Below are 21,175 nucleotides of genomic sequence, written 5' to 3' on the forward strand. Positions count from 1 at the left end.
GCTGTAAGCACAACCCCCACCTGTGGATGTCGGGCCCTCATACCACCCTCATGGAGTCTGTTTCTGACCGTTTGAGCAGACACATGCACATTTGTGGCCTGCTGGAGGTCATTTTGCAGGGCTCTGGCAGTGCTCCTCCTGCTCCACCTTGCACAAAGGCGGAGGTAGCAGTCCTGCTGCTGGGTTGTTGCCCTCCTACGGCCTCCTCCACATCTCCTGATGTACTGGCCTGTCTCCTGGTAGCGCCTCCATGCTCTGGACACTATGCTGACAGACACAGCAAACCTTCTTGCCACAGCTCGCATTGATGTGCCATCTTGGATGAGCTGCACTACCTGAACCACTTGTGTGGGTTGTAGACTCCGTCTCATGCTATCACTAGAGTGAAAGCACCGCCAGCATTCAAAAGTGACCAAAACATCAGCCAGGAAGCATAGGAACTGAGAAGTTGTCTGTGGTCACCACCTGCAGAACCACTCCTTTATTGGGGGTGTCTTGCTAATAGCCTATAATTTCCACCTTTTGTCTATTCCATTTGCACAACAGCATGTGAAATGTATTGTCAATCAGTGTTGCTTCCTAAGTGGACAGTTTGATTTCACAGAAGTGTGATTGACTTGGAGTTACATTGTGTTGTTTAAGTGTTCCATTTATTTTTTTGAGCAGTGTATATATACACAATGCCAAAAAATATATGGGAGATTGGAAGTGATGCAGACAATTACATTGATGGAAGCTACAATCTATCTGGAATATTAAAGGCGGATATATATATATATATATATATATATATATATATATATATATATACATACAGTTGAAATCAGGAAGTTTACATACAACTTTGGTCAAATGTTTCAGGTAGCCTTCCACAAGCTTCCCACAATAAGTTCGGTGAATTTTGGCCCATTCCTCCTGACAGAGCTGGTGTAACTGAGTCAGGTTTGTAGGCCTCCTTGCTCGCACATGCTTTTTCAGTTCTGCCCACACATTTTCTATACGATTGAGGTCAGGGCTTTATGATGGCCACTCCAATACCTTGACTTTGTTGTCCCATTTTGCCACAACTTTGGAAGTATGCTTGGGGTTATTGTCCACTTCCTGACTGATGTCTTGAGATGTTGCTTCAATATATCCACATCATTTTCCTCCTTCATGATGCCATCTATTTTGTGAAGTGCACCAGTCCCTCCTGCAACATGATGCTGCCACCCCCGTGCTTCACGGGTTGGGATGGTGTTCTTCGGCTTGCAAGCCTCCCCATTTTTCCTCCAAACATAATGATGGTCATTATGGCCAAACAGTTCTATTTTTGTTTCATCAGACCAAGGACATTTTTAGTACAATCTTTGTCCCCATGAGCAGTTGTAAACAGTAGTCTGGCTTTTTTATGGCGGTTTTGGAGTAGTGGCTTCTTCCTTGCTGAGAGGCCTTTCAGGTTTTGGCGATATAGGACTCATTTTACTGTGGATATAGATCATTTTTTTCCTCCAGCATCTTCACATCTTCACCTTTGCTGTTGTTCTGGGATTGATTTGCACTTTTCACACCAAAGTACGTTCATCTCTTGGAGACAGAACGCGTCTCCTTCCTGAGCGGTATGACGGCTGCGTGGTCCCATGGTGTTTATACTTGCGTACTATTGTTTGTACAGATGAACGTGGTACTTTCAGGAGTTTGGAAATTGCTCCCAAGGATGAGCCAGACTTGTGGAGGTCTACAATTTATTTTCTGAGGTCTTGGCTGATTTCTTTTGATTTTCCTATGACGTCAAGCAAAGAGGCACTGAGTTTGAAGGTAGGCCTTGAAATACATCCACAGGTACACCTCCAATTGACTCAAATGATGTCAATTAGCCTATCAGAATATTCTAAATTCATGACATAATTTTCTGGAATTTTCGTAGCTGTTTTAAGGCACAGTCAACTTAGTGTATGTGAACTTCTGACCCACTGGAATTGTGATACAGTGAATTATAAGTGAAATAATCTCTAAACAATTGTTGAAAAAATTACTTGTGTCATGCACAAAGTAGATGTCCTAACCGACTTGCCAAAACTATAGTTTGTTAACAAGAAATTTGTGGAGTGGATGAAAAATACGTTTTAATGACTTCAACCTAAGTGTATGTAAACTTCCGACTTCAACTGTGTGTGTGTATATATGTATATTTGTATATATACATGTATGTATATATGTAATATATATTACTGTTCAAAAGTTTGGGGTCACTTAGAAATGTCCTTGTTTTTGAAAGAAAAGCACTTTTGTCCATTACAATAACATAAAATTGATACAGTGTAGACATTGTTAATGTTATAAATTACTATTGTAGCTGGAAACGACTGATTGTTAATGGAATATCTACATAGGCGTACAGAGGCCCATTATCAGCAACCATCACTCCTGTGTTCCAATGGCACGTTGTGTTAGCTAATCCAAGTTTGTCATTTTAAAAGGCTAATTGATAATTAGAAAACCCTTTTGCAATTATGTTAGCACAGCTGAAAACTGTTGTGCTGATTAAAGAAGCAATACAACTGGCCTTCTTTAGACTGGTTGAGTATCTGGAGCATACTTGTCCTCTTGCTCAGTTGTGCACCGGGGCCTCCCACTCCTCTTTCTATTCTTGTAAGAGACAGTTTGCGCTGTTTTGTGAAGGGAGTCTACCATGGCTATGCTTCCATAGGATGACAGTGCCCCCATCCACAATTGAACACTTTTGGGAGATTCTGGAGAGGCGGCTGAGACAGTATTATTTTTCCACCCCAATCAACAAAACACCAAATTATAGAATTTCTTGTCAATTCATGGTGTCGCATCCCTCCTATAAAGATCCCAGACGCGTGTATAATAATCTATGCCAGGGTGCATTGAAGCTGTTCTGGCTCGTGGTGGCCCAACTCCCTTTAGACACTTTATGTTGGTGTTTCTTTATCTTGGCAGTTAGCTGTACATGAGACAGATACACGAGACAGATACACAAACTGAGAACAACAAAAAAAGAGACCATTTGGCATTAGTCTCCCAGGATTCAGCTCTATTCTATTCTCAAGCCAAGAGTTTGTTCAGTAAAGGTTGTCTGGCTATTCCACTAGCCATCTCGTGTCTATGCATGTGGAGGTCCAAGCTGTTACCATTTTGATATGTGTGTGTGTGTGCACGCGCACGCTTACACAGGTTCTGTCTGTTTGTTAGTGTGAATCAGAGGAGGTTGGTAGGAGGCGCTATAGGAGGACGGGCTCATTTTAATGGCTGGAATGGAATTAATGGAATGGTATCAAACACATCAAACATATGGAAGCCACATGTTTGACTCCGTTCCATTTATACCAATCCAGCCCTTACAATGAGCACGTCCTCCTATAGATCCTCCCACCAGCCACATCTGGTTCAGACTCTTCTGGACCTTAAAGGGTATGTTTTTGTCCATTAGGGGCATTCTGGGCTTTAAAGGGGATATCTTCCCACTGGGCACACCACGTCATTTCAACATGGAGAATTGGGAAATATTTGGCAGATATGTTAATCAATGAGATTCATCCCTATTTTGACCCACTCAAAAAGACAGCCAAAAGTTTGTTGAATTCCCAACGTGTTATCACTAGGCTTTCAACCATCGAAAAGCACAACCAAATTCCAATGGAAAATCAATGTCTGATTTTTGGTTTACTTGTCACCTAAATGTGTTATCGCTGCACTTTCAACCATTTTTAAAAGCACAACAAATTTAAAATGGTAATACAATGTTATATCTTGTTTATTTATACAACAACTTAATGTGTTATCACTGCTTCATCTAATAGCACAACCAAATGACCTGGATTGCAGTTGAGATTACATTGAAGTACATGGTGCAAGTGATCAATGCCGTTTGAGATTCTGCACGGATTATTATAGCAATTGTGAAGATTTCCACAGACCTGCGACCCTGAACATGGAGGCTTTCTATGTATATGATTACATAAGAAGACATTTATTGTTACAGTAATCTAAAAATGTGGTCATGGATGTGTTACTCATTTTAAGGTTGAATAAATAACGTTACATTGTCAGGTATCCATAACATTAGACTATTTACTGTCTTAGACAAGTAATACTGAATTGTGCTTGGTTGTCAACGCAACCAAATATCAACATTTGAAGGAGAAGTTTCTTCTGCTTGGAGAGCTCCATCTGTGCCACTGAGTCTGGCTATAATTCCAGTATGTCTACAAATTCATATGTTGGACTCCTGTTTCCCTTTCAACCAAAATTCTAAGTTAAAGAATAAGACTAAATCAAATCAAACTTGAATGCACTTTTAAATAGATTTTGATTTGATTTAATCCTTTTCTTAGATTTTTGGTTGAGATGGAGACGTAAATCCAACATATTTATTATTAACGTGTAGATTCCATTTGAAATCAACCAAAGCTAGAAACCCTAGGCCTATATCTATTGTCTATTTTTTGTTTAATCCTGGGATGAATTTAAACAATAGCTATTGATGACTATTGATGACATCAAACATAGCGTTTGATGACCAAACTCTATGTAGGCCTAAATGGCTTCATTGATGATGTATGATTGATAAAGTATGGTTCCATTTAACTTGCTCTGTTGAACCTACCCTTTGGAATGACTTCGATAGGAACAGTAAATGTATTAAGTGGAGATTTCTCAGCAATCATTCTCACGATAGCACATTGGTTATAGTCAGTGACAAATATCAAAGCTAAGAAGGGCTTGGTTAAAACCTTGAATGGGAGACTGAAGGGATACCTGTAGATAGATAAACTCTCCAGTAAGAGGTGCTGCCCAGCCTGTAGTTTTTTTCTTATAGTGGATTTTACGTTGAAGATCTGACATTGTTTCAAAGGTTCAAATTCAACATATTTTATATAAGGTTTGTCTATGTTGAAAATGGATTACCATGATGAATGACATAATCCTGTGGTTGAAATTTTACCCTCAAAACAAAAGTTTACGTTTATGACTTTTTTCATTTCCAATGTATTTTCCACATCAATTCCACGTCACAATACATTGAAACAATGTTTATTTTAACCAATTTCTGCACAGTGGGTTGTCTGTTAGGGTTAGCAAGGGTAGTGCTGTGCTGACTGCTGCTGGAGAGGTCGTTTTTCAGTTCACAGCACATTAAACAATAATGCAGAAAATATGTAATTGCTGCATATGGTGATCTCTAGAGTCTAGTCTTGAGCATTGAAGGTTCAGAGGTGCTAAGAATGACATTTTATTATTTATTATTTCACCTTTATTTAACCAGGTAGGCTAGTTGAGAACAAATTCTCATTTACAACTGCGACCTGGCCAAGAGAAAGCAAAGCAGTTTGACACATACAACAACACAGAGTTACACATGGAATAAACAAACATACAATCAATAATACAGTAGAAAAAGTCTATACAGTGTGTGCAAGGGAGGTAAGGCAATAAACAGGCCATGGTGGCGAAGTAATTACAATATTGCAATTAAACACTGGCGTGATAGATGTGCAGAAGATGAATGTACAAGTAGAGATACTGGGGTGCAAAGATAGATAAATAAATAAATACAGTATGGGGATGAGGTAGTTGGATGGGCTATTTACAGATGGGCTATGTATAGGTGCAGTGATCTGTGAGCTGCTCTGACAGCTGGTGCTTAAAGTTAGTGAGGGAGATATGAGTCTCCAGCTTTAGTGATTTTTTGAAGTTCGTTCCAGTCATTGGAGAACTGGAAGGAAAGGCGGCCAAAGTAGGAATTGGCTTTGGGGGTGACCAGTGAAATATACATGAATAGGAAATGTGAGACTGGAGTAATCTGCAATCACCCATTTTAATGGCATCCATACTGTATTATCTAATTGACATACCTAATATTGAAGTGTTTTGATCCAAGTAGTGACGTGTGTATGAATCATTTGAGTGTGCAGACTCTTTTCAGTTATTTTACTGGCTCAATAAACTCCGGGACATGAGGATCTCACACAAGTGAAACCCTTATATATCCATGCTGCCTCTCCTTTATAGGTGCTGAGGACAGAGTAGCACAGGGCAGAATGGGAGCGCAGTGGGGCATGTGGCCTTAGCTGAACACTAATGTTGAGTCGTGAGGAAAGAGACCCGGTGGAGACGCTCGGCCTCCCTCACGCAGCGCCGCAGCTGCTCTCTGGGAGATATGGGAACACAATGGCCCTTTGATAGTGTCACTGCAGGACTGTGTGCACAGGGGCACACACACACGAGTGCACAGACACTCACACACAAACAAACACATGCGGTACACACACACACACCAATATACGTGCAAACTGAGCTCACATAGTCACACACTTGTACACACTCAAACATTCACAACACATTCAGTGCACCCATTCATCCAAACCCAGACTCACATATAACACTCTATCAACACACCCACAAAGCACTTTGCACGATCCCCATTTCCTGGTTCCCATTTAGAACATTATACTGCAGCTGATGGCATCTCTCTTCCCCTCATCTCATTCTGGGTCTCTTAATCATGTTCTGCAAAGGAAATGAGGTGGCTGCGTCTTAGGTTCTGAGGTGTTTTTGTCTTAGTGGAGGCTGAGTAATGCAATTAGATTTGATGCCGAAGTGTTGCATGTTCCCCCCTGGAGACCTACGCGGCTGCAACTACAGCTAGCCAGCTAGCGCTTAAGGAGTGCCAGTAAACAAACAGTCCTTCATCTACTGAGTTCATTATGATTGATGGGTCAGGAGCGGGATGGGGAGTCCGGTCTACTCAATCAGTTAAAACATTTTTGTAACCCAACCTGTTCAAAGCTATTTTTTTATAACAGCAAATGAGCTACATATACAATGAGTATACAATAACATTTTAAGGACACCTGCTCTTTCCATGACATACACTAAGCAGGTGAATCCAGGTGAAAGCTATGATCCCTTATTGATGTCACTTGTTAAATCCACTTCAATCAGTGTAGATGAAGGGCAGGAGACAGGTTAAAGAAGGATTTTTAAGCCTTGTGCCCATTGAGACATGGATTGTGTATGTGTGCCATTCAGAGGGTGAATATATATATATAATAAATATTTGAACGGGGTATGCATTGTCTATGCAGTATATACTCTATAGACAATGCACTGTACAGTTTTCACTCCTAGGCAGAAGACATGCTTTGACTTATGTTTATTTCTCGGTCTTGGCTCTAATCGTGACTGAGTACAGGAGTATATGTGTTCTGATAGAAGATACTTAGCGAGGCACACTTATATTTTGGCCTTGTTTAGTCCAAGCGTGTGAAGATCTGGCAGCTCCAAATAGTTGCACCCTATTGCAGTTTCTTCCCTCTAATTAATAATGTAATATTTATTACTTTCTTCCCACAAGATAGCTGAGTAATCTTAATTGGACGAGAGGAAGAACAAAGAACAAAAGCTGGGCTGTGGAGGGAGGGAGGGAGAAAGAGCCTTCAGTGAACTAGTCTCTCTTTGTCTGTGCGTGTGCGAGGGAGATTGCTCGCTTACCAATGGCCCATCTGTGTGGGAAATACACACTGATGGGGTGTGTGAGTGTTGTGATATCCATGCACAATAGATGACATCTCCGTGTGAGACCAGCCTTATCAATAACCCTATCTGTGTGTACAATACGTAACCACACAGCACATAAAAACAGTCACACACAGTGACAAGATTAATACGTTAGTTTCTTTGTTTGTTAGGTCCACCTTTTATTCCAATTAGCTCATCTTTTTCTTGTATATATATATTTTTTTTATATTGAAGTTTTACAAAATGTACATCGTTGTAAGTACAAAGATTTGACCATATCCCAACCACCTTTCCTCCACACAACACCCCCCAGTCCCTTCCCTACCTCAGTCCACCCACGTCGATTCCCAAGCACTCACCCCATATACCCAACCCACCCCACACCCTCCTTCAGGTCCCAGAGATAACATCAAGTGTTGTTTTGTTAGATCAAATCCTTTTTCGTATCCTGAAAGGTTCATATAGCATGCACGATCGATTTTGTATACACAGAGGAATCTGTGAAATCTCACCCTAAACGTTGTTTCAACCAGTCAAATCGCATTCGTATGTATTCCTAAGAGATCCTAGAACGTAACGAGACTTCACTATATCATTAGGGGTGTAGTATATCCTATAGGTCACCATATTTGGTCAGAGAGCGACGCCTTCATGGCAGGCCGATGACGCGGACGGTCTTCACTTGAACGACTCTACCTTTGTCAAATAAGCCCCAATTGGGGTCAAACAAAGCTGGCTAGATAGCCAATGAGCTGGGCTTTACGGGAGTATCTGGTAAACCATGTATCTGTCGTAAAATGTAGCTACTAACCTTGTACAACAGCATACCTTTTCATTTTGGACAAAAATTATAAGAATATTCAGAGTTATGAAAACTGGTTGTTTTGCAAATGTTGAACTTATAATATGGCTACTAATACTGGACAGCTAAATCAAAGTCCAAGTATACAGATTTGATGATATTCTTGCAGAAAAAATGTAATATGAATGCATGTGTCTCTTTCACAATTTGCCCAAATGTACCTGGGTGACTTCACACTAAATGTCGTGTAGCTCGCTCATACTTCAAGTTACCCATCTGAAACTTTGCACATGCCCTGCTGCCATCTTGTGGACACTATTGGAATTACAACCAGCGTGATGGCTGGAACAGGGACCTTTCTGCTACATTTCAAAGATGATGGTAGAAAAAAACTGGGGTTTTTTTTTCTTTGTATTTTCTTTTACCAGATCTATTGTTATATTCTCCTACATTCAATTCCCATTTCCACAAACTTCAAAGTGTTTCCTTTTAAATGGTACCAATAATATGCATATCCTTGCTTCAGTGCCTGAGCTACAGGCAGTTAGATTTGGGTATGTCAGTTAGCCCCCTTTTTTAAAAATGTATTTTATCTTAACCAACAATGCAGTTAAAACATTTTAAGTAAGAGATAAGAATAACAAATAATTAAAGAGCAGCAGTAAATAACAATAGTGGGGCTATATACAGGGGGTACCGGTACAGATTCAATGTGCGGGGGCACCGATGTCAAGGTAATTTGTATTTTTTTATTTTACCAGGCAAGTGGGTTAAGAACAAATTCTTAATTACAATAACTCACTGTTCCTAGGCTGTCAACTGCCTTGTTCAGGGGCAGAACAACAGATTTTTACCTTGTCAACTCGGGGATTCGATCTCGCAACCTTTCGTTTACAGGCCCAAGACTCTAACCACTAGGCTACCTGCCACCCCAAATTGAGGTAATATGTACATGTAGGTAGAGTTATTAAAGTAACTATGCATAGATAATAACAGAGTAGCAGCATCCTAGATGGGGAGGTAGAATCTGTTTAGAAGCCTCTTGGACCTAGACTTGGTGCTCCGGTACCACTTGCCATGAGTAGTAGAGATAACAGTCTATCACTAGAGTGTCTGGAGTCTTTGACAATTTTTAGGGCCTTCGTCTGACACCGCCTGGTATAGAGGTCCTGGATGGCAGGAACCTTGGCCCCGGTGATGTACTGGGCCGTACGCACTACACTCTATAATGCCTTGCGGTCAGAGGCCAAGCAGTTGCCGTACCAGGCAATGATGCAACCCGTCAGGATGCTCTCGATGGTGCAACTGTAAAACCTTTTTGGGGATCTGAGGACCCATGCCAAAATCTTTTCAGTCTCCTGAGGGGGAATAGGTTCTTCCCTCTTCACGACTGTCTTGGTGTGCTTGGACCATGTTAATTTGTTGGTGATGTGGACACCAAGGAACTTGAAGCTCTCAACCTGCTCCACTGCAGCCCCGTCGATGAGAATGGGGGGGTGCTCGGTCCTCCTTTTCCTGTAGTCAACAATCTTCTCCTTTGTCTTGATCACGTTGAGGGAGAGGTTGTTGTCCTGGCACCACACGGTCAGGTCTCTGACCTCCTCCCTATAGGATGTCTCATCGTTGTCGGTGATCAGGTCTACCACTGTTGTGTCATTGGCAAACTTAATGATGGTGTTGGAGTCGTACCTGGCCGTGCAGTCATAAGTGAACAGGGAGTACAGGAGGGGACTGAGCACGCAGCCCTGAGGGGCCCCCGTGTTGAGGATCAGTGTGGCGGATGTGTGGTAACAACACATACCCTTACCACCTGGGGGTGGCCCATCAGGAAGTCCATGATCCAGTTGCAGAGGGAGGTGTTTAGTCCCAGGGTCCTCAGCTTAGTGATGAGCTTTGAGGACACTATGGTGTTGAACGCTGAGCTGTAGCCAATGAACAGCATTCTCACATAGGTATTCCTTTTGTCCAGGTGAGAAAGGGCAGTGTGGATTGCAATAGAGATTGCATCATCTGTGGATCTATTGGTGCGGTATGCAAATTGGAGTGGGTCTAGGGTTTCTGGGATAATGGTGTTGATGTGAGCCATGACCAGTTTTTCAAAGCAATTCATGGCTACGGACGTGAGTGCTATGTGTCGGTAGTCATTTAGGCAGGTTACCTTAGTGTTCTTGGGCACAGGGACTATGGTGGTCTGCTTGAAACATGTTGGTGTTACAGACTCAGTCAGGGAGAGGTTGAAAATGTCAGTGAAGACCCATGCCAGTTGGTCAGCACATGCTCGGAGTATACGTCCTGGTAATCCCATCTGGCACTGCGGCCTTGTGAATGTTGACCTGTTTAAAGGTCTAGCTCACATCGGCTGCAGAGAGTGTGATCACACAGTTGTCCGGAACTCTCATGCATGTTTCAGTGTTGCTTGCCTCGACGCGAGCATAGAAGTTATTTAGCTCGTCTGGTAGGCTTGTCTCACTGGGCAGCTCTCGGCTGTGCTTCCCTTTGTAGTCTGTAATAGTTTGCAAGCCCTGCCACTTTATATAATGTTTTCATACCCTACATTACTCATCTCATATGTATATACTGTACTCTATACCATCTACTGCATCTTGCCTATGCCGTTCGGCCATCACTCATTCATATATTTTTATGTACATATCCATATTAATTCCTTTACACTTGTGTGTGTATAAGGTAGTTGTTGTGAAATTGTTAGGTTAGATTACTTGTTAGATGTTACTGCATGGTCGGAACTAGAAGCACAAGTATTTCGCTACACTCGCATTACCATCTGCTAACCATGTGTATGTGACAAATATAATTTGATTTGATTTGACATCCGATGAGCGTTGGAGCCAGTGTAGGATTCGATCTTAGTCCTGTATTGACACTTGCCTGTGATGGTTCGTCGGAGGTGATATTGGGATTTCTTATAAGCTTCCGGGTTAGAGTCCTGCTCCTTGAAAGCGGTAGCTCTAGCCTTTAGCTCAGTGCAAATGTTGCCTATAATCCATGGCTTCTGGTTGGGGTATGTACATAGTCACTGAGGGACGATGTCATCGATTCACATATTGTTGAAGCCAGTGACTGATGTGGTGTACTCCTCAATCCCGGATCATATTCCAGTCTGTGCTAGCAAAACTATGCTGTAGTTTAGCATCTGCTTCATCTGACCATTTTTTTACACACCGAGTCACTGGTGCTTCCTGCTTGAATTTTTGCTTGTAAGCAGGAATCAGGAAGATATAATGACGGTCAGATTTGCCAAATGCAGGGCGAGTTTTTAAAAACATTTTATTCCCTCTGGTTGCACATTTAACATGCTGATAGAAATTAGGTAAAACTGATTTAAGTTTTCCTGCGTTAATTAATGTCCCCGGCCACTAGGAGCGCCGCCTCTGGATGTGCGTTTTCCTGTTTGCTTATGGTGGTATACAGCTCATTGAGTGCTGTTTTAGTGTAGACAGCTATGAAAAATACAGATGAAAACTCTCTAGGTAAATAGTGTGATCTACAGCTTATCATGAGATACTCTACCTCAGACGAGCAAAACCTTGAGACTTCCTTAGATATCGTGCACCAGCTGTTGTTTACAAATATGCATAGGACGCCGCCCCGTGTATTACCAGAGGCTGCTGTTCTGTCCTGCCGATAGTGTATAACCCGCCAGCTGTATGTTATTAATGTCGTCGTTCAGCCACAACACGGTGAAACATAAAATATTACAATTTTTAATGTCCCGTTGGTAGGATATACGTCCTTTTAATTTGTCAAATTCATTTTCCAGCGATTGAACGTTAGCTAGCAGTACGGAGTACAAAGGCAGATTAGCCACTCGTCGCCTGATCAAGCTGATATCTCAAAGTGCTGTAGAGAAACCCAGCCTAAAACCCCAAACAGCAGGCAATGCAGGTGTAGAAGCACGGTGGCTAGGAAAAACTCCCTAGAAAGGCTAAAACCTAGGAAGAAACCTAGAGAGGAACCAGGATATGAGGGGTGGCCAGTCCTCTTCTGGCTGTGCCGGGTGGAGATTATAACAGAACATGGCCAAGATGTTCTATTGTTCATAAATGACCAGCATGGTCAAATAATAATAATCACAGTGGTTGTCAAGGGTGCAACAAGTCAGCACCTCAGGAGTAAATGTCAGTTGGCTTTTCATAGCCAATCATTAAGAGTATCTCTACCGCTCCTGCTGTCTCTGGAGAGTTGAAAACAGCAGGCCTGGGACAGGTAGCACGTCCGGTGAACAGGTCAGGGTTCCATAGCCGCAGGCAGAACAGTTGAAACTGGAGCAGCAGCACGGCCAGGTGGACTGGGGACAGCAAGGAGTCATCATGCCAGGTAGTCCTGAGGCCTGGTCCTAGGGCTCAGGTCCTCCAAGAGAGAGAAAGAAAGAAAGAGAGAAAGAGAGAATTAGAGAGAGCATACTTAAATTCACACAGGACACCGGATAAGACAGGAGAAATACTCCAGATATAACAGACTGACCCTAGCCCCCGACACATAAACTACTGCAGCATAAATACTGGAGGCTGAGACAGGAGGGGTCGGGGGACACTGTGGCCCCATCCGATGATACCCCCGGACAGGGGCAAACAGGCAGGATATAACCCCACCCCCTTTGCCAAAGCACTGCCTCCACACAACTAGAGGGATATCTTCAACCACCAACTTACCATCCTGAGACGAGGCCGAGTATATCCCACAATGATCTCCGCCACGGCGCCAACCCAGACAGGAAGATCACGTAGATCCTCACAAGGCACCCTGATCTCTTTCCACAAAATCTCAGTTTTCTTCTCCAGCGAATGACGGGGATGAGGGCCTGTTCGGGTGTTAGGAGTATATCTTTCCCGTCCAACTCATTAAAGAAAAACTCTTCGACTCCGGGATGCTGACCTTCTAGGCAGAGTTCCTCTGTCCAGTGTCTGTGTTCTTTTGCCCATCTTAATCTTTTGTTTTTAGACCCCTTCTAGGCAGAGTTGCAAAGAAAAAGCCATATCTCAGACTGGCCTATAAAAACAAAAGATTAAGACTGTCACGCCCTGGCCTTAGTTATCTTTGTTTTCTTTATTATTTTAGTTAGGTCAGGGTGTGACATGGGGGATGTTTGTGTGTTTTTGTCTCGTCTAGGGTGTTTGTATTGTCTAGGGGGTGTTTGTAGAGTTCATGGGGTTGTGTTCATTGTAGGTGTTTATGTAAGTCTATGATTACCTGGATTGGTTCTCAATTAGAGACAGCTGTCTATCGTTGTCTCTGATTGGGAGCCATATTTAGGCAGCCATAGTCGTTAGGTAGGTTGTGGGTGATTGTCTATGTGGAAGTTGACAGTGTCTGCACTTATTGTTTGTATAGCTTCACGTTCGTCTGTTTGTTGTTTTGATTAGTTTGTATAGTGTTCGTTTCGTTTTCATTAAAGAAGAATGTATTGTTATCACGCTGCGCCTTGGTCCTCCTCACTTAAATGTTACGACGAACGTGACAAAGACTGGCAAAAGAACACAGACACTGGACAGAGGAACTCTGCCTAGAAGGCCAGCATCCCAGAGTCGAATAGTTTTTCTTAAATTAGTTGGACGGGAAAGATATACTCCTGTTCCCGGAGTCGCCTCGTTAACTGTTGACGTTGAGACGGGTGTTTTGCGGGTACTATTAAATGAAGCTGTCAGTTGAGGACTTGTGAGGCGTCTGTTTCTCAAACTAGAATTACACCTGGACTCCTATCTGAAAGTATTGCCTTTCTCTAGCCTTTCAAAGATGATGAACAAAAAAATAAATAGAAAACGCATTGTTTTTTTGTTTGTATTATCTTCTAGCAGATCTAATGTGTTATATTCTCCTACATTAATTTCACATTTCCACAAACTTCAAAGTGTTTCCTTTCAATGGTATCAATAATATGCATATCCTTGCTTCAGGTCCTGAGCTACAGGCTGTCATTTTAGGCAATTAAAACAAAAAGGGTCTGATCCTTAATTAAGCCAATTATATTACTGTTGCCTGCCGTTTTAGTTTAATGTGATGGCAATGACATTTGTTTTGGATGATTATTAGGTGGAGGTCGCTAGCTAAATTATCTTCAACCTAGCTTAGATTTTAGCTAGCTAGCTGCTCTGTAAGCTAGGTTAACTTGCTAGAAAGTTAGAGAAACAAGTTGTGGTAAAAGTCACTAAACTAAACATGTTTTATTATCAACTGAAACAATATGTTTCTCCTGTCGTGAATGAAAAGGTCATATTTTCCCTAAGTAAATATGATAAACGAGAGACTAGGCTCTCTTCCATCTTGTCTTGGGTTGTGAAACTCTCCCTTTGGTCTCTGTCCAGTAGAGGAACAAGATTGCTTGAAGATTACATACAGTATGGTGTAAGGAAATGCATCACGATGTGTACGGGGCATAATTATTTACGTACAGGTAACTGCCAAAATAAAGGAAACACCAACATAGTCTCAATAGGGCGTTGGGTGACCACGAGCCATCAGAACAGCTTCAATATGCCTTGGCATAGATTCTACAAGTGTCTGGAACTATTTTGGAGGGATGTGACACCATTCTTCCACAAGAAATTTCATAATTTGGTGTTTTGTTGATGGTGGTGGAAAACACTGTCTCAAATGTCACTCCAGAATCTCCCATAAGTGTTCATTTGAGTTCCTTGCTCAGAACATGAGAACATATGAAAGCTGGTGGTTCCTTTTAACATGAGTCTTCAATATTCCCAGTTAAGACATTTTAGTTTAATTGACATATGCGCTATTGTTGATGTTGCTTTATCTGATCACCACTGTGTATTTAAAAAAACGTTTTGCCCTTAGCACAGTGTAATACTGAACGCATTATTAAGAAACGCTATCTTACCTCTGAAGTTGCTACAGATTTTATTGAGTGTATGAACAGTACTCCACCACCTATTCTGCCTTCTTCATGTGAGGATTTAGTTGATAACTTTAATAGCAAACTAAGGGCAACTATTGATGTCATAGCTCCAGTAAAGTTGAAAAGGCCACATCCAAATGGAGAGCCCCTTGGATGAGTGAGGAAACTAATCAGTTAAAGAGAAATTGCAAATGCAGAGCAGAAGTGGAGAAAGTCAAAGTTGCAGGTTCATTATGATATTCTGAGAGAGCAACTTGGCATATAGAACAAGGCAATTAGAAATGCCAGACGGACACATTTTTCTGTCTTGATCACTATTAATCAGTATAACTTAAGAGGGCTCTTCTCTACCATTGATGACCTGATAAATTCTACCCCGCAAACCAATGTGAATTTGCGGCATATTTCAGAAATAAGATAACCAACATTAGGCTAGGTATCAGTCAAGCAAGAACTGATGAGAAGTTTGATATGTGCCCACGCAACGGCACTATGGATGTATTTTCCTTGGTTGACACAGATATGCTCAGGAAAAGGATATCACAATTTAAGCCTTCTACCTGCCTTCTCGAACCTAACACTCTCTTCAAAACTGTTTTTAATTGCATATCTGAAGAAGTGCAATCTGTTGTTAATCAATCCCTGTTTACAGGCCAACACAGATACCAAACAGCTCTCTGTCCTTGTACTCTCAGATTTAAGTGCTGCATTCAACACTGTTGACCATGATGTCCTTTTGGACTGACTGGAGAGTTGGGTTGGCCTCTCCGGTCCAGTTCTAAATTGGTTTAGGACCTATTTAACCAGTCAAGAGTTTTCTGTTACCCTTGGTGACCATAACTTAGAGAAAATACATAACACATGTGGCGTTCCACAAGGTATGATTTTGGGTCCGGTACTGTTCAGTTTTTATATATGTTACCTCTTGGCAGCATTATCAGAAAGCCCAGCATTGATTTTCACTGCTACGCAGACGATACACGACTTTACATTTCTGTGTCACCAGAGGATTTTAGCTCCACGGATAAATTATTAGACTGTATTAGTGATTTAAATACTTTGATGGCTCACAACTTCCTCGAGCTAAATCAAGACAAGACCGAGGTACTTATTGTTGGAGCCAAAGCACAGAGAGAATCAAGCAGCATATTTTAATTCACAGGCAATAAAGATAAAACACCAGGTAAAAAAACCCTAGGTGTTATTTTAGATTCTGAACAAAATTTCAAGTCACATATTAGAAATGTGACCAAAATAGCTTTTTACCACCTGAGGAACATTGCCAAGAGCCGGCCATTTCTCTCTCAGGCTGATACAGAGACTTTATTACTGCAGGTAGCCTAGTGGTTAGAGCATTGGGCCACACACACTGAATGACATTCAAGGTCAAGTTGTCACATTTATGTGTGTTATTGCCAATAAGCCTGCTGTATTTAGCGTAACACAGTTTTTCTTGTCTCAGACACATGAATGTTATGTTGTCTGTCTGTGTTCTGTTCTGTCCCTAGTCTGCCCCACAGCGTCAAGGTGAGCCTGTCTCTGTTGGGGCCGGGCCGGGTGGGTGGTGGAGGCTCTCCCAACTCCAAGGTGGGCTACTGCGGTGGTGGAGGGGTGCCTGTGGAGGACATGCAGGCCCTGGCCATTACCTCCCTGCCGGGTGCAGACGTAGCAAAACACTACGAGCACATCCGCGAGCTGGGCAAGGGCACCTATGGCAAGGTGGACCTGGTGGCACACCGCACACAGGGTGAGTCAGAGGGCATGGGTGTGGTGAAGGGACATTGTTGGCGGCAAAAGTTTCCATAGAGTTTACATGTCAATGAAAAAGGACACTAAAGTGTCAGTGCATTGTGAGGTCAAAGGCCACCATAGTGTAAGATGTCAGGGTGAAAGGGCTCTTCAGGTTGAAAGTTAATTACAAGGTTACATGCCATTAAGCTGAAGAGGGCATTCGACTAGGTAAAAGTGAAGGCCTTAATGCTCAAATCAGTTTTGTTTTTCAAATCCATTTTGGACTACTGATTGTCCAAACAGCAAGTTACAAGTGACCAAATCGGATTTGTGTGTGTTCAGACCGCAGTCATTTTCTGAGAAGGCTTCCATAGTTGTCATAGTAATGACGAGTATGTGTGCAGTGGTGTAGGCTGATTGGTGGTGGTGCTCATGCACCTCTTACGTCACTCAGAAGTTATGTAGCAAGCTAAGGTGACAATGCCTGCCATGGACGTTTCCCAGTTGCTTTGAATGTTCAAAATCATAGGGTAAGAACACTTTCAACGCCTCAAAGGATGATGATCCAACTTTCAAAATAAGTCCATTTTGGCTAGCCTAAACAGTCAACTAGGCAGCTAAGTAGCTGTTTAGCTTTCTAGCACGTTCTAGCACGTTCAGTTTTTAAAAAACAATTAACAAGTCAGTTATCTACCACATGTTCTTGTCAAACTGTCACAGAGTAGCTAGCAAACGTCAAGATATGCCAAATAAGAGTCTAAAAACCACTTGAGGGCAAATAAATCAGATTTGACCATTCAGTCACATGGCCAGGAATCAGATTTCTGACTTCAAACCACCTACGAAGGTGGTTTGAAATGTGGCTTGAAATATCCGATTCCATGTGCTTTTTGGCTGTTCAGACTGCAGAATAAAATAAAAACAATAACAGATTCGAATCGTATCAGATACACAGAATCATCAGATAGAACAGGCATATTTAGTTCAATTCACTTAATACATGTCAGTTAAGTTCATATTGCCTTGCCTAAGATATTTCTCTGATACTGTACAGCGAGGTTATAATAATAAACTGAAACTAAAAGTAATCATGAAAAAACTATTTAGTAAACTGAAATAAAATAATTAACAAACCAGTTTGAAAAACTAAAACAATACTGAAACTATTTAAAATAACATTTTAGTTTTTCTTCTAAGCTTTGGGGAAAAAAATCTAATGGGGTTTTCAAGCTACTGAATCTGACGGGTAAATGCTGCCAGGAGATACCAATGTTTCAAATAGGTCTAGTTTGTATCCCTATTAGTCTCTCTAGAAAGACCGGTTATAATACTTCAAGGTCTGGGATATCCGAGATGACATCACTATCACTAGAAAAAATCGTTAGGTTGCTAACTTGATTCTTCTTATATGTCCTACTGAGGTGAAAAAGCATTGGATTGGTGTAAATATGGGCGAGAGAGAGTTTCCTTCCACAATATTTTTTTTGCACCAGTTTCAGCACTGTTCCTTTTAAATCCTAGTCACATTGATATTTATTTGATCATTTAAAGAGCCAATCAGCAGTAGAAAAATAACAAAGCATTTTCCCCGCCACAAGCTGAGGGATGGCTCTGGAGAAATGTAACCACTTTTAAATTCATAGGCAGCGCTATGGAAACAAGAACTGACCATCCATGATATCAAAATTCTATTTTTAACCATGCTTTAAGGCTTTACAGTGTTTGTTTACATTTACTTTGTTTATAAACATTGAAGTAAAACAAGCTTATATTTTGGGTTCTGATGGGGAATAACAGTTTAACTAAGCTCATGAGGCATTTATACATTATATTATTCAAGAATCAATATCATTAATTTAAGTAAAAAATGTATGAAGCAACTGCTGATTGCCCCTTTAAACCTAACCCAACCTATGACCTGATCTATCACCTTATGTATTGCTGCCCCCTGGAAAAAACACACACACAAAAACTATACAACACAAATGGCTCCTAGCCTGGCTCACGTATACTTTCTGTCTCTAACACTAAAACTGTAACGTAATAATATAAAAATGAAATAATAATTACTTTATACAACTGAAACATGTCTAAAAACGAATTGAAACTAAACTGAATTCCAAATACAAGTCCCAACACTAATAGAAATAAAAACTCATATTAAAAAAAACGATAATAATCTTGCTATACAGAATGTTGATACAGTATGTGAGTTGTTGTAATGATATTAACTCAGGTGTGTGCTTGCTTCTGTGTGCGTGCATGGGCATGGTGATCAAAAATAATTGCATGATATGTCTTTTGTAACATAGGTCTGTGATCACTTTTTTTAAAGGGGGTAGATCAGCTTTAATATTGCAGATTGTAGCTTCCATCAACGTAATTGTCAGCATCCCTTCCAATCCGCCATTTTTTTTTTGTGTTATCTTCTGTCTATCTTCTGAAATGTTGCCAAACACATTTCCCTATTGGACATTAAAGTATTCATTCATTAATTCTGTCCATCACTGTGTGTACATATCAGGCACCAAAATGGCTCTGAAGTTTGTGACCAAGAGCAAGACGAAGCTGAAGAGCTTCCTGAGGGAGTACAGCCTGACGGGAACACTGAGCTGCAGCCCATTTATCATCAAAGTCCTGGACGTACTCTTCGAGACCGAGGATAGCTACGTCTTTGGACAGGAGTATGCCCCCGCTGGAGACCTGTTCGACATCATTCCTCCCCAGGTACTGTACTGGCACTGGATCGTACTTATCTCCACACCAATCACTGTTCTCCCACACCCAAGCCAATCAAGCACAGTGTTTCAAAGCGTTGTGGTTCTGGGATTGGAGCCTTAGTGTACTGTAGGGCTCTCGTTTAATTTCAGTGGAGGGACTGGTACCCAGACTCAAAGGTTCTTATTCCAGGTTGTTAAAGATGAGTGCAATATAACGCTTAACAAGAGCCTCTTTGTCCCACTTTAGTCCCTCTACACCTCTTCTATTTCTTTCTCATTTCATTTCATTTATTGTACTTCGTTTTCCTCCCCTACTGTAAAATGTAAAACTAACACCATTTTCTCTTTCTTCACTCCTTCCTCCTCTCCTCCCTGTAGGTGGGTCTTCCGGAGGAGATGGTGAAGCGCTGTATGCAGCAGCTGGGTCTGGCTCTGGACTTCATGCACAGCAAGAACCTGGTTCACCGTGACGTCAAGCCCGAAAACGTGCTCCTCTTCGACCGCGAGTGCCGACGCGTCAAGCTGGCTGACTTCGGCATGACGCGGAGAGTGGGCTGCCGGGTGAAGCGCGTGAGTGGCACCATCCCGTACACGGCGCCGGAGGTGTGCCGCGCCAGTCGTGCCGAAGGCTTCCTGGTGACCACCAGTCTGGACATCTGGGCGTTCGGAGTGCTTGTCTTCTGCATGCTGACCGGTAACTTCCCCTGGGAGGCAGCGCTGCCTACTGACGCATTCTATGAGGAGTTCCGGCGCTGGCAGCGGGCGGGGTGTCCCACGGCGGCCTACCCATCCCAGTGGCGCCGCTTCACTGACGACGCCCTGCGCATGTTCAAGCGGCTGCTAGCTGCCGAACCTGAGAAGCGATGCGGCGTGAAGGACGTCTTCTGCTTTGTCAAGTACGAGCTGGTCAGCGAGCTCCGACGCCGTGCCTCCTGCCGAGCCAAGCGAGGCGAGAGGTCCAGTTCATCTGGTGTATGCCCTGCAGGCTGCACCTCAACCTCTTTGTCCTCCTCCTCATTGCGTTCCCACAGACACCCAGAGCCCTCCACTCCCCCAGGAACGACCTCCCTCTTGCGCCCAGCGCCCCTGAAGAGGAGCATCCTCTCTGACCCCCACTCCCCTCAGGAGGAGTCTCCTGGCCAGCACCACTCTTCTCTGGGTCGAGAGAAGACCAAGGGCCAGATGGTGATGGCTACTGCCATAGAGATCTGTGTCTGACAGAGACTGGATGAGCAGCGGTATCTGTGGGCGTTGCCATGGCGATAGGAACCTGCACAAGGTACTTGTAACGGCCATTTTGACTGGAGTTAAAGGTTGACGTATTAGAGCGCTGCCGAGAAGAAGCCAAATATCGAATTCTTGACTGTGACACAGATTGGTATCAGCACTCACGGCAGTACACTCTTGGACAAGTCATCACTAGCGCATGCGTTTGTTATTTTGATTTGTGACCTTAGACTGTTTTCTGAGTTGGAGAAGCGACATTCAAGAGTCCACTGACTGACGTCGTTTTTTTCACGG

The 21,175-nt window shown here is 42.4% G+C and overlaps 1 protein-coding gene across 1 annotated transcript in view; it reads left to right on the forward strand.

Annotated features, from left to right (window-relative positions):
- LOC120060836 (serine/threonine-protein kinase SBK1-like) overlaps positions 1-20,872 on the forward strand; it is a 37,183-nt gene extending 16,311 nt beyond the window's left edge. Inside the window, exons 2-4 of the mRNA XM_039010256.1 lie at positions 16,712-16,950; positions 19,459-19,661; positions 20,033-20,872. Coding sequence (XP_038866184.1) covers positions 16,712-16,950; positions 19,459-19,661; positions 20,033-20,872 — 1,282 coding nt within the window. The remainder of the gene's footprint in view (positions 1-16,711; positions 16,951-19,458; positions 19,662-20,032) is intronic.
- The last annotated feature ends 303 nt before the right edge of the window (positions 20,873-21,175 follow it).

The sequence above is a fragment of the Salvelinus namaycush genome, chromosome 16, assembly GCF_016432855.1.
Source record: "Salvelinus namaycush isolate Seneca chromosome 16, SaNama_1.0, whole genome shotgun sequence".
NCBI classification, from domain to species: domain Eukaryota; kingdom Metazoa; phylum Chordata; class Actinopteri; order Salmoniformes; family Salmonidae; genus Salvelinus; species Salvelinus namaycush.